The sequence below is a fragment of the Camelus ferus genome, chromosome 18 (assembly GCF_009834535.1).
Source record: "Camelus ferus isolate YT-003-E chromosome 18, BCGSAC_Cfer_1.0, whole genome shotgun sequence".
NCBI classification, from domain to species: Eukaryota; Metazoa; Chordata; class Mammalia; order Artiodactyla; family Camelidae; genus Camelus; species Camelus ferus.
Window position 1 is genome coordinate 13,342,431 of NC_045713.1, and position 14,108 is coordinate 13,356,538.

The following is a 14,108-nucleotide window of genomic DNA, read 5'->3' on the forward strand; positions in this document are numbered from 1 at the left end:
TCTGAGGACGACAGTTGGCTGCCTCATGTGCCTCAGCAGAGCCGCTTCTACTGTTGGGCCTTCTTTCCCATCTGCCAGTTTGGTTTATCCTTCACTCTACCCCAGGGTCCCTTTCAACTCAGAGATGTTTCCATTTTGTTTCCCTTCACTGTTCATAATCGTCTTGGATCACCAGTGCTGATCTGGTGAAATCTCACAGAGCTAGCAGGATGTCTGCATTGTAGAATTTTCAGAAATGTACATATGCTACTTTCATGCAAGTGTGGGCCAGCAGAGGTAAACCTGAGCTGTGACTGTTAGCACGTTGTCATTATTTTGGAAAAAGAGAGTTTAGTGAGGGTTTTGTCAGAAGTTGAAAATGATTCTGACATCCTTTGTTGTGGGTGATGCAGAAGTAGACACACAACCTTTCCTCAGATGAGTACACGTGAGGAATTATGGACTCCAAGTCAACCAGAATGTCTTGTATTTAAAAGTGGAGTTTTAAATGGCATTAGTAACCTGGTCTTCATTTTACAACAAAACATCTCTGACCTACTGAAAATGGAATGAAACCGATTATCCCTGCAGATGTGCTCTAAAGTTGCCACATCTGTTGAAAACATCTTGGGACATGCAAGGCTCATTAATTAGGTCACAGTTTGGTTTGGTTTGGTTTGGTGAAGAATGGTTGAAGTCAAGTCATACACTGCGTGCATCCTTAGTTCACTCTGGAGCACACAGATACCTGAGTTACACTTCTCTTGTGCCTGAAAGATGGAAGGGAGCAGCCGGAAAGTAGGCGGGGGTGTGAAATGCTTTAAACTTGATTATGTCTTATTCTGCAACAGTATATTTAGGACTATGAATGTTGAACATTCAAGTACAGTGCTGGCAAACATTCACATTTCTGCAGTGATGGAATGTCCTGTGCTGTCTGCCACAGTGGTCACTAGCCACATGTGGACACTGATGACTAGAAATGTGGCTGGTGTGACTGAGGAATTAGGGGTATTGTTTTCTTTAATTTTAATTAATATTTAAATTAAATTGCTCTCGTGATTAGTGACTGTCTAATTGGGCAACCTGACTGCGATAGACAGTGATTTCTGTCACCTGATTATGCTGCCTTCTGCACTTTGCCCATAGCTGACTGGATACACCTCTCCACGCAGGAGAATCAGATCCATTCTGTCACCGAATAATTTTCCCTATGTGTGTGAAAAGATGTTTTGCTTTCTGATAGCTAACTGATAGCACACACTCCTTGTGTTGATGTAATGACACAGATCTACGGCGCATGCTTTGAAAGGCACTACAAAGTGTAAAGGTGGAGAGTGACTCACCCTCAGCCCTGCCCCCCAGGCAGCCCCTGTACCAACATCTCATGTTTTTCCAGGTATTCTCTTTGTAGGCATGTGTGTATTAATGGATCTTTAATTTTTAACTTTTTTTCTTTCTGTGATTTTCTCTGAAACTCTTTGTCTTTCATCTCCTTTGGAGACAGAATCCTGTCGAGAGGTGAGGGGAACGTGGCCCCGAGCCCCCAGTCTGCATGTGGCTGCCCAGGCAGGGCCCTGCAGAGTGACCAGGAAGTGGATCTCGACGGAGAAGCTCATGATTATCTCCTCAGGAAAGCCTTCTAACGAGAATCTGCATTGGTTTAGCTTTTGCTTTTCAAAGTGCTTTTATTTTTACCCTCGTTGTTCAGAGTTTAAAGATTTTTCACCATTTGATGGTCCCGCAGTTCCATGAGGAGAGAATGCCAGTTATCACAAGGATGCGCTGGGAGTTCCTGTTCCCTCTGAGGGGACGGAATTGAGATGGGTGGGAGGATTGGGTTAGGTCGTAAAATTTTTACCTGTGAACTTTAACTTTGGTTTACTGCCTGTGTTCTCTAGGAGTGCAGAGTTCTTGGTCCGGGGCCCGGCATTGAAGCCCCTGTGTTGTGCTCTTTGTGCCTTCCCCTCTCAGCAGGGTTTTCAAGGACTCATCTCAGGACTGAGAGCTGGTGCTTTAAAAGCATTTGCAAGGTTGTTGGGTCGTCCTCAGAATAACAGATTTTCTGAGTAGAAATTGACCGAGAAAAAGACTTTGGTCTTTGTAAAGATTCTTGGGTGTCATGTGGTCCATGTTTTGAAATATCAGTCGTGTCTCTAAGGAGGTAGTGTCTTAGGCACATTCAAATGTTCTCTTGAGTTTGACTTTGAGTTTGTTTATTTGAAAAGATAATCACTTTACCCAAAACCTCGCTTGAGAAGGAGAGACACTGTGAGATGTGTGCCTGCGGCGGGGACCTGTCTTGGTGCTCTCTGTGGTTGCACGTTGATGCTTTTTCTCCTTTCTCTTACTGGTAAAACTTCTGAAAGAGTCCCGAGGTCCGGTCAGGATATTGTGCCCTGGTTTGTGGTTGGTCCCAGGTGCTGTCCTGCTGGAGCACTGGTGGTGGAGGAGCTGGGATAGGGCCTCGGGCAAGACCTGGTTGGGGAGCCTCCTGAGCCTTTCCAGCTTCCCGGGACACATCACTGTCTGCTTCTTTCTCTCAAAGGAGCTGATGGTGGCGGATCATCATCCGGAAGTGGGTCTGGGGTTGCCCCCGCCGCCCCTGCAGGAGGCTCCCGCTCCTCCTCCCGGAACTTGGGGTCTTCGGGTGGTGAGAAAGAGGAAGGCAAGAAGGTGCGGCGGCAGTGGGAGTCGTGGAGCACAGAGGACAAGAACACCTTCTTTGAGGGGCTGTACGAGGTGAGTGGCCTCTCCCCTCATCTGTATCTCCCTTTTAGGATCCCTTTGTGTTTCTCACCATGTGGCCACTGGAGCCACTAGATCACTGCTCTGGTGAGAGCCCCCCGTGGCCATTCAGGCGCGGGTCCCCAAGGCCTGCACTCTGCCCTCTGAGCTTGGCCCTTCATCTCCTCACTGGGACAGTTCAGCCCCTCACTAGGGAAGCGGCTGTTAGGAATTATCTTCCTTTGCTTCTTTTCTTTCTTTTCTAAGAGTCTCTCAGATACCTTCTTGACTGAAAAGTGGTGCATGGAGTAGGGGACAAGGGTGCACTTGCCACCTCAGAGCAGCCGGTGCAACCCTGACCTGGGACAGTGGACGTCCTAAAAATAGACAGGCTCCCCGTCCGCGGCCCCCCACAGCCCAGCACACTGCTGTGCTCCCTGCTGGCCACTAGACTCCGGGTTTGCAGTTAGACTGAACATGCTTTCTTATTAACATCAGATGTATTTTCGTGATGTTTCATGGTTGTTCTGCTCAGTATTTCTTTAACGCCTATAAATATCCTGCTTCAGGTATAGGCAGCCATGGCCCCTGTGCTCATGGCCTGTTTGTGGAAATAAAGTTCTATCAGAACACAGCCATGCCTGTTCCCTTGCACGTTGTCTTTGACTGCGATGTGGCTCCTGTAGTGTCTGTGGCCCACAACATCTGCACATTCAACCCGGCCCGTCTTTGCTCTCTTTAACCATCCTGGTCCCAACCAGATTCTGTAATAAATGATGCTGCAGTGGGCACCTTAGTGCACACTCTGTACTTGAGACTTCTTTGGGATATGGTGTCAAGAGTAGGTTACTCAGTCAACGAGCCTTGTTCTTTTAATAGTGAAATAATTAGGGTGGTGGAAGAGTCTAGCAAAACAAGGCTCACAAAGGAAGGGGGCTTTGGAACTGAAACCGTGAAGTGTTCACAGAGAGATCGGAAAAGGAGAAGCCTAAGTGTGGGCAGAGAGCAGATCACAGAACTGTGTGCAGAGTGTGCCCGTGGCTGGCTCCCTTCTGGGGTCGATGGTTAGGTTCTGCCCATCCTGGTGGAAGGAGGCCCACGTGTCAGTACTGTGGACTCAGGTGTCCCGGGAGAGAGTGACATGTTCACGTGAACCTTGTTCCTGTAGATGCGAGATCATTCAAACACATTCACGGGTGTTCTTTTTCTTCCCTCGACAGTTTTGGGGTAAAGCATGAAGCTGTTTTTGTACAGATTATATTCCCAAATATGCCCTCTGTAAGCTGTTTGTTAGGCATAGGAGACTTGTGGTTCCTGGTGTGAACCATTGCTGATTTTTACCTGAAGCCGTTACTGCTTTGGTGGGAAGAAAGTGGGCTCTGCGGGTGTTGGGCTTCTCAGAAGCAGAAAGCAGAGGGGAGATGTGGTTTCCATTAATATCAGGGGAGGAACTTCCTGCTAATGACCTGACCTTACCTTTCTTCAGGGGAATTAGTTTATTCCCTTCTCCTTGGGCTAGCCCTCTTGTTCTAATTTTTCCACCAGGTAGGTATTTTGAGTGCTCCTGAAATCCTTATTAATAATAACTAATAATTGGCTATTCTGGTTACTTAATGCTTTTCACCATTGGTACTGTTAGTGTATCCCAAATAGTGTGTGTATGTGTGGTGGGGGGGAGTGGAGAGAGAAGGAGAGAGCACACCAGCAAGTGTGCACACACAAGTGCAGGCTGTACATCTGTCATCTTGTGTGTCTGACTAGAACTCATTGGGACTCTGAGGGGGGTCTGATGCCCTTGAACATCTTGAGGTGTGGGGTCAGGTGGCTCAGCACAGGCCTGTGCAGTTTTTATCCAGGTCATCCCTGCCTTTCTGATGCACACGTGTGGGACTGAGCTTTGCTTCCAGTGACGAGACCCAGCTCAGAGCAGCGCAAGGGGAAGAGGGCAACTCTCATAACTGGACTGGGAGGGTCCAGCTCAAGCCCTTCAGCGTGCAGGGACTCCTGAGTGTTGGGGGTGACAGTTCTTCTGCTTATCTCCTGCTTCAGATGCTCCCCAGAGGTGACAGTGTCTCCCTACCCCTACCTTCGCTCCAGTTAGGACAGTTCTGGGGAAAACTCAGCTTGGCTGGGCCCATCCTGGACTCCTCCTTGTGGCCAGGGCAAGAGTTGTGGCCTCCATGACGGGAGCTGGCAAAAAAAGCAGTGGGCTGGACACCTGGACCAACCTTGTCCTGAAACCCTCCATGCTCCATTCCACAAAGCCTGTTGCTGACTTTTGCTTTCCATTATCATGTCAGTCTGTCGGTATCTGCTTTTGCGGTACAATTCTTGATTCCTGCCTTACAGCCGCTTGGCCAGCACCTACTCCTTGGTTTTCACAGGGTAATCATTGCTGGAGGCCTTACCTCTCCTGTGCTTTGCGGTGCTCCCCTCCCGATTTTCTGTCTGCACCTCCTGGTGTCCTGCAAACCCAGCTGTGGGCACCTCCTGCCTCCTGCCATCTCTGACCGCTGTATGATACTGCAGGTTTTCACTTCAGCCTTTGAAATGTGTACTTTGTGTCTACATAGTTTTTTCTTATTTTCAACATTGCTTTCCTCACCCTTTATTTGTCTATTTCATGGCCAAGCATAGAGGCACTGTGGTAGTGCTAGAAATGGAAAGAAGTCCCCCCAGGGGGCTGGCAGTCTCTCTAGGGAAGTATAAGAGGCATGTAAGAGGCTGGACTCTCAGAAAGTGCAAACACGGCATCAGGAGTCTCAAAGCTCAGATTGCAGCCCCCACCTGGACAGTCAGTTCCGCTCTGGGCTCGTTACCCCAGCTATGAACTGAAGTCCTGAGATGCAGAGGCCATCTGCCTTTTATTGGTGTCATGGTTCTGGTCAAGAGCTGGGGGAGGTTGGGATGGGGATGCCCTGCACTGGACCCTGGAGGAAAGCGCTTTAGCTGCAGCTCTGCTTAGTTATGGTTCACCTGCCGTTGCTTTTGAAACAGTGAACAAGCTGTAATTCTTTCAGGATTTTGATATTTTGACTGTAAATTTTGGAACAGTTTCAGAATTGGAAAAAGTTGCAAAAAGAATATGCAGAATTCCCAGGTGCCCTTCACCTCACTTCCCTGACATCCAGGTCACAGCAGTGTGACCAGCAGAGTGAAGGTGGCCAACGTGGTACCGTGCTCTTGACCACTCTGCCGGCCGCACGAGATTTAACCAGTATTCCCACCGATGTCCTGTTCCAGATCAGGACCCCACATTGCATTTAGTTGTCATGACTCCTGGGTCCTCTGGCCTGGGACAGGTCCCTCAGTTTCCTTGTTTTTCCTGGTTTCTTATGACCTTGACACTTCAGAAGTTCCAGCTCTATTCATCTATAGAGACTCCCTCAGCTGGGCTTCCCTGCAGTTTCTTCACGATTAAGTTTACATTTTGTTTTTTGTCAGAAGGACAATTGAGCATCCTTGCTGCATTCCTTCCAGAATGTGCGATGGCATCTCTCAGTCTCAGTATATGAACCTTGATCAGTGCATTCAGATGGTGTCTGCCAGGTTCTCCACTGCCAAGCCTTTTTTTTTAACCGTGAGACTGTGTAAATACCCTGTTTCTCATCATTCTTTCTCCCACTAATTTAAGCAACCACTAATTTGCTGCTTTTTACCTGAAACAACTATCATTATGGTGTTTGCCCAGTGATGATCTTCTGATATCATTATTCTTTCTAGATGTATTAATTGGAAATTCTACGCAAGGAAAAGCACTCTCTTTTCCTCCATTTATGTATTTATTCAGTTGATTCCTTATATCCGTATGGATTCAGGGATATTTATTCTCTCCTGTGGGTCATAATCCATTCATATCATTGTGATTTTTTTGCCCGCATTATTCTAGATTTGGCCATTGGGAACCTCTCCAAGTTGGCTGCTGTGTCCTTATGCTTTCAGCACTTCTTCTTCACTTTCTGGCACCACAAGATATTCCAGACTCACCTTGTATTTTCCCTGCCTCAGCCCTGACATTAGCCATTTTTCCAAGGAGCCTTGGTTCCTTTTGGAAAGTAGGATTTAGAAACCAAGATCTGGGCATGGGAGGTGCTCATTGCTGCTAGGGTGCTCTTACCTCCAGGCCCTTCCCGGCAGTTTTTACTGGCTTGGTTTTGATGAGAGTATCTGTAGTTGGTTCTTGTGGCAGTGCCTGAACAGAATTGATAGTGATTGTGTTCTCTGGAATGTCAGTTCCTTTTTGAAAATCTAAGATGTACTCAGCTTTTGTGTGAAAGTGTTGAAGAAAGGCCCACAGATGTATTCAGGGCATATTCTGCATGATTCTCTTAATAAACATTCACATTTGCTGTCCTTGTTCAAACATAGAATACCTTTTGTATGATCAGATCAGTGAGGGTTTTTCTGAATAGTTGATGTTTATTTTAAGATGCTGGATATACAGCACTCGGAGCTCCTCCACCCTTTTGTTGTGTCTTCTGATTACTGTCTTCATGGAGGTGTCTGATTTCATGGGTTCTAAAGAATTCTAGAGATTAAGTGCCTTATCCAAGTGATAAGCTTTGTATTTCTCCTGCTCCAGGGTCTTTGCCTTGCTGGTACCCACATGCTGTGATAGTTTTATCCATAAGTTTCTGTTGCTGCTTTATCCGTTATGCTAATTGAAGCCTGAGGTTCTAGGGAAGCCAGGCTGAAGTTCATGTACAAGTAAGAGCTGTGAAGGGTACTCGTTTGACCACAGCAGTCCCCTTCCTCCCTTTTCGGGAAGTGTCTGCATCACACAGGAGGCTGCCTGGTCACATGTAACCTTGTGCTTTGCACGTGGACTTTATTTTCCAGCATGGAAAAGACTTTGAGGCGATTCAGAACAACATTGCTCTGAAGTACAAGAAGAAAGGCAAGCCAGCGAGCATGGTGAAGAACAAGGAGCAGGTCCGGCACTTCTACTACCGCACGTGGCACAAGATCACCAAGTATATCGACTTCGACAACGGTGAGCATGTGTGGTTCCCGGCACGCTGCAGGCTCCTCCCTGGCGTTGGTCTCACCCAGCTCTGGCTGGTGGGAGGCCTCGTCACTGTTGGTCTGGCTGAATTACAAGGAAGCTGGGCGTGTTTCTAACAGCTCTGAGTGCCCATGGCACCTGGGCACCACCAGGAGAGGGCACCACCGTACAGAAGCAGCTCATCCAGTGCCTGCCCTTTTCCCAGTGGGGTTGGTGGGGTGTGGGTTGGGCAGGGCCTGGCGTGCCTCAGCCCGGGGATCTTGTTGTCTATACTTAAATCTAGTTTGATGGTGCCATCTTTAACTCACATATCCAGGTCATCGCCAGGTGCGGTGCTGACTTTCTGCTCAGAGCACTGTTTCCCATCAGTATCTGTGTCCTCAGGGGAGGCGTTGCCACCTCCTGTGTCACAGGCTGCAGGAATCCCATGTCCCTGTTGTTCCTGCTGTTTGGTCCTCAGTTGTGCCCTCTTGAGTTGCATTCTTGTTTCTACAGCTTCATGTGTAGCTCAGTCACTCCAGACACTGGCTTCCACTCACTGCACTTACTTCTGACACTTCTCTCCAAAAAACGTCAGCTCTGATCCAGAATAACTGTGGTGGCTGTGGTCACATCCCTCCCTCCTGGACCTTTGCCTGTGCCCTGTGGGTGTTCTCTTGGCCGGTCACTGTGTCTCAGCCTCCCCCTGCTGACCTGTCTGGCTCTCCTTGCTGGCTCTCCCTTGGGTCAGGACACCAGGGCCAGGAATTCCTCCTCCAGCTTTAGAAAGGCCCAGAGATGGTGATTCAAGCTGTCTCTTTCTGGAAAAGATCAGATGGTAAATACTTTTGGTCTTGGGGGTTTACAGTCTTTATTGAAACTATTTCACTCTGTTTTCTTAGCTCATTATAGACAACATGCAGAGGAGTACATGTTGCTCCGTTCTAACAAAACTTTATTCTCAAAAAGAGTCCACGGGCTAGAATCAGCCTGCGAGCCTTGGTTTTCTATTCTCTGCCATGGAGATCCTTTTATGCTGCCGCTGGCCAGCGCCGGGGCTCTTGGACTGGGGGCTGAGCTCCAGATGGTCACAGTTGTTACCTGACAGTGTCCCCTGACTGGATCCCCTTTGAATCTTTGTGGATACCTCTCGCTTGCCTGTCAGTCTTGCTGGTTCCACTTCCGAGCTTTTCTGTCCTTAGTACCTGGCCCCCTTGGTTGTGGTGTCCTAGACCAACGCTGCTCTCCCGCTGTCTGCCCTGCGCTTCCTAACTCGCCGTTCGCGTTGTGAGAGCCACACAACACGCCTGTCTGCCTGGCTCCCTTGCCTGAGCACCTCCCTCGCCCCACCAGAGGCCCACAGCCCTTCGGGGTTGGGGTCACCTCCCTCCTGCTTCCCTACACTTCCCTTTGTGCCTCGACTCCTGCCACCCTGGCCTGGTCGTCCTCCCAAACCCTGTTCACCTGCCAAGACTCAGCTCCTGTGTCAGTTGTCCCAGAAACCCTCCCCTGATTCCTCTCCTGTCCCCACTGCCGCCTGGACGTGGGGCAGCTCAGTGGTAGAGGCCCTTGCCCAGGCTCCCCGAGGATGAGCATCAGGGCTGACATCCTTCCCCCGCGCCCTCACTGTCTCCTGGCCCTTACCTGCTCTACACACGCTGTGTTCAGATGCCTTTTCACGATGCTGCAGAGTCTTAAGTGGTTTTTTTTAATTAAATGTTACTTCTTTGCGTTGACATACTACAAATGAATGCATTTTACCTTTCTTTTTAGATTTGCAAGTCACTTCTAGTGTTTTTAAATAACACAGGTGTGGAGATCTTTGTAGCACTTTTCTTTGGAAATGCTTTCTTCAGATAAATTTAGACAATTGAGATAAATTTATACTTGATTTTCTTTTTTTTTTTTACCTTTTTTATTTAAATGTAGTCAGTTTACAGTGTTGTCTTAATTTCTGGTGTACAGTACAATGCTTCAGTCATACATGAATATACATATATTCTTTTTCATGTTCTTTTTTACTGTAAACTACTTTAAGATATTAAATATAGTCTTTTGTGTTGTACAGTATAAACTTGTTTATCTATTTTGTATATACTGGTCAGTATCTGCAAATCTTGAATTCCCAATTTATCCTTTCCCCACACTGATAACCATAAGTTTGTTTTCTATGTCTGTGAGTCTGTTTCAGTTTTATAAATAAGTTCATTTGTCTTTTTTTTTTTTTTAGATTCCACATATGAGTGATATATGGTATTTTTCTTTTTCTTTCTGGCTTACTTCACTTAGAATAACATTCTCCAGGGCCATCCATGTTGCTGCAAATGGCATTATTTTATTATTTTTTATGGCTGAGTAGTATTCCATTGTATATGAATACCGTATCTTGATCCAGTTATCTATTGATGGACAGTTAGATTGTTATACTTAAGTTTATTGCTTATTGTCTCATCATGAGTGCTGACTCTTCCCCGGGAGGACGAGCATCCTGCCCGCTGGCCTGGGTGTCTGTCTACTGCTTCCCTGTGTTTCCCATGTGGTTCTGTCCTTGACGAAGGCGAGAAGGAGTGGTGGTCTTGGAGCATGTCATTCACAGCAAGGCCCGTTTCACAGCAAGACCCCCACGAGCAGTGCCTTCTTTCTGTGGAGTTTAGGGTCCACTGAGGTCTCTCTGGCCAGTGAAATGCTCGTTTCTCACGAGTCTTTCTAAATATCTTTCCTGCTCAAAAGCCTTCCACTGGGAACCTTGCGAGCGTCCTCCCTCCGATCCTCGCAGTGGCTCCCCGTAACCAGAGGGCTGCCTCAGAGGAGAGCTCACGGCCCAACTCCAGTCCTTCTGGCTGCAGGGGCCCCCATCCAGCCTCACATCTTGATGGGGGAAATAACACACAAACAGAATGATGGGTCCAGCACCTTTTAAGAGTGTGTATGTGTGTGTGTGCGTGTGTGCGCGCAATTGCTGCTCTCTCTGGAGCCCTTGGAAGTGGGTTCTGTTACCATGCTCTGGGAGCAGTCCCTCGGTCTGACCCACAGTCTTACACCAGTGCTGCTGTGTCTGCGTGTTTACTCTCCGTGTCTATGAGGCCATGGACGTGAGCTTGACAGTGGCCGTGATGCATCAGGCTGTCTCCAGGGTGTCCGTGTACCTGCCAGCTGTGCTCATCCTCAGCTGAGACTGTTGCTCGCATCCCTGGTTTATTTGAAAATGTCAACACTTGTCCTGTCAAGTCTGAGGCTGTTGTAATCTGTCACCCTCCCTTCCAGGCTGGCCTGCAGGAATGAGTTTCAACTGTTTGGCTTTCTCAGTGTCTCCCATTTTTCTTTCCTTTTTTTTCTGGTTACATACCACATTCTTTCTGAAAGTCATTCCACAAGAGCGGGTCCTTCATCTGCTTTGACTGGTCTCGCAAAACTCGATGGCCTCGCCGACAAGAGAAGAGGACTGGGAGGCTGCCTGGTGGGGTCCCGGAGCCCTGCTCTAGCATGTTCTGTGCTTCCACTGTGATGGGCTCCAGGCAGAGTGGACAGCCCCTGGGGGACACTCAGGCTCCCAGGACTTGTCAACCTCATCAGCCCTGTTTCCAACTTGGATGAAGGGCGGACATGTCCACCACCTTTGGGTTCCACGCAGGCTCTGCCAGGTTAGCCCGACCTCGTCCTCTCCCTTCTGCTGTGCCCTCTACCTGCTGCATGTTCTTGGTGGGATGCCACGAGTGATGCCTTCTTTCTGTTGAGCTCACAGCTCCAGCGGGGTTTCTAGCTGGTCCTGGTCACCCTTCCAAGCTGGCAGCAGCCCATCAGCCACTTGAAGCCAGAGGCCTGCCTGCCTCTTGGTGCCGCACTGGCCGCTGTCACAATGTATTGGATGCTGTCCAGCCATTTCCCTGCCCCTCCCCTAGCAACCTCGGGTCCTCTCTCAGTCTCTGTGGGTTTGCCTGTTCTGAACACTTTCTGTCAGTGGAGTCACACACTGAGTGGCCTTCTGTGTCTGGCTTCTCTCACTGAGCATCACTTTTCCAGGTCCGTCCTGGGTGTAGGATGTGTTCGAGCTTTATTCCTCTTCATGGCTGAGTTTACTCCATTGTCCAAAAGATCACATTTGTTTATTGATTGCCTGGTGGATCACAGTTTCCTAAGTAGCAGTCCTGGTGGGAGTCCGATGAGACCTTTGGTCTTTCTCTCTGAAGAACCTTCTGGAACAGTTGGCTTGTGATGTTTGCAGAGTCCCAGGCTCCTTAGATCCTGTCCAAGGTTCAGAATCCTCGTTTCAGATCGCTTATTCAGAACCTTATTTTCTATTTACGAATATGTTTTTATTTTCCTTTCCTATAGTTATAATCACACAAGTGTTAGGACTTTGGAAAGGAGTCCCAGGGGAGAGCAGTTGTAAGAGAGCGTGGAGGGATGCACGGTGGTGGCCCCTGCTCTGCAAGACTGTGGGAAAGGGGCTGCCTGTGCTGGGCCGGGTTTCCAAGTCGGGGTCAGCTTCGGCGTCCTACGATCAGACACTCAGAGTAACTGGGGCTTGAGCACGTGAGCGCTTCTCCTCTCAGGTCAGAGATGCCTGTAGGTAGGGTGGACATCAGGGACCAGTTCCTCCTGTCTTTCTGCTCTGCCATCCCTAGCACCTTGCTTGGATCTGAGGCGGCTCTGGAGGAAGGAGGAACAAGCGAAAGGGCACATTTCTTCTCGAATCCGTCATTCAGGAGCCTTCCGGCAGCCGCCCACAGCACTTCTGCTCACATCAGAGGCCGGGGCCTGGCAGTGCGGCCTTGTCCAGCTACGCAGGCTGCACACAGGCTGTCTTAATTGTCTGTGTTGCTTCCCAAGTAAAACTGAGGCCTGTTACCAAGAAACAGGGGGAGAGTCTTGAGCATTCAAGCCTTGTCTCCTCTTCCATGTGGCCCCAGGCCCAGGGCATGTCAGTCAGTTATCAGAGGGGAGTGAGAGGTAGGCGACTGTCAGTTCTGGTGCTGCTGGCCTCGCATGGCTCTGGGCAGATTCCGTGTGTGCGGAGAGAGGCAGATGACAGATCTAATGATGGTCCCGGACCCCCCCACCTCAGGGAAGCTGGCTGTGCCGGGCATCTCTTTTTTTCCTCCTGGAGACCTTGCTCTGCCTGTTGGACTAATTTTCTAAGGCACTTCCTCTCTTTCTTGTTTAACTTTAATTTGAGAATTACAGAAACAGCACTGCGCTCCCGTGTGCTTTCCCCATTTCCCCCATTGTTGACATCCTGTGGTCCAGGGCACTGTGGTCAAAACCAGGAGGTCAGAGCATCACATGTGCCCCAGTGCCATCCGTGCACAAGAGTTGGCCGACCCCCACATGGCTGAGTTCCTCCCTCCTAAAATTCATCCTTTCTTTGTTCCCAGTGTTCTCTCGCGGGCTGAAGAAGTCGTCCCAGGAGCTGTACGGCCTGATCTGCTATGGAGAACTGCGGAAGAAGATCGGGGGCTGTGAGTAGGCTTCACTCGGGGGGCGGCTTCACTCGGGGGGCGGCTTCAGAAGGCACGCAGCCTCCTCCTCGCAGGGCCTGCTGTCCTTCTGCTGCTGGGGACGATTCTCATTCTCCCCTACTTCCTTTCTGAAAACGTTTTAACATACAGAAAACTGAAAAGATTAGAATGACTACTGCACACCTTTATTTTGGTTTACCAGTTACTCACCTTGGCCACGTTTGTGCACACCCTCTCCCCCGCTTCGTTCCACGCACCTGCTCTCTTCTTGCTCAGCCACGTGACTGTAAGTCACAGACATCCCAGCACACTCTACATCCCTCAGCCTCCATCTCTGGAGAACAAGGACATTGTCCTGCTCACACAGCATGTTTGATGTTTATCAAGCGGGTCCCATAATCTTACCTCATGTCCTGCCCAAACTCAGATCTCCCAAAACGTCCCAGCACACCGATTGGGGCATGCCTGGCGAGGACAGTGCCTGATCACAGCTCCGTATCTTGAGTCTTGACCAAGAACAGTCCCCATTTCTTGGTCTTCCCTGAGCCTGGTTCTGAAGGCTCTGGGCCCCTCCCTTTGTGCTGCTCTGAGCATCTCCTCATAAGTAGATGCCCTTTAGAGGCACCCCTACTCTGGCCTTCCCAGGGTACCTGTGCCCAGTGCCCAGAGCCCCCTCCCCGCATGACCACCCACGAGAGGCACCCTTTCCTCTCCAGCCTCCACATGGCCGCCTCTCATGTGGATTGGGAGAGCACCCACAGGGCCACTGTGAGGGTTCATGAGATGCTGTGAGGTGATCACAGCCGGCACCTTCTCAGTCACCTCACATGGCACGCTGGGCATGTGCGGGACTGGGGTGTGGAAGCAACAGGAAGGAGGGTGGGGCAGGCATTCACTGGGTGACCTGCCGCCTTCTGAGACAGGCAGGAGTGCCTACGAGCCTCTGAACGAAGGGACAG

The 14,108-nt window shown here is 49.4% G+C and overlaps 1 protein-coding gene across 1 annotated transcript in view; it reads left to right on the plus strand.

Moving 5' to 3' along the window:
• CRAMP1 (cramped chromatin regulator homolog 1) overlaps window positions 1-14,108 on the plus strand; it is a 53,817-nt gene that overhangs the window by 10,009 nt on the left and 29,700 nt on the right. The window contains exons 3-5 of the mRNA XM_032460101.1: window positions 2,528-2,721; window positions 7,546-7,699; window positions 13,066-13,149. Of these exons, the coding sequence (XP_032315992.1) occupies window positions 2,528-2,721; window positions 7,546-7,699; window positions 13,066-13,149 (432 nt within the window). The remainder of the gene's footprint in view (window positions 1-2,527; window positions 2,722-7,545; window positions 7,700-13,065; window positions 13,150-14,108) is intronic.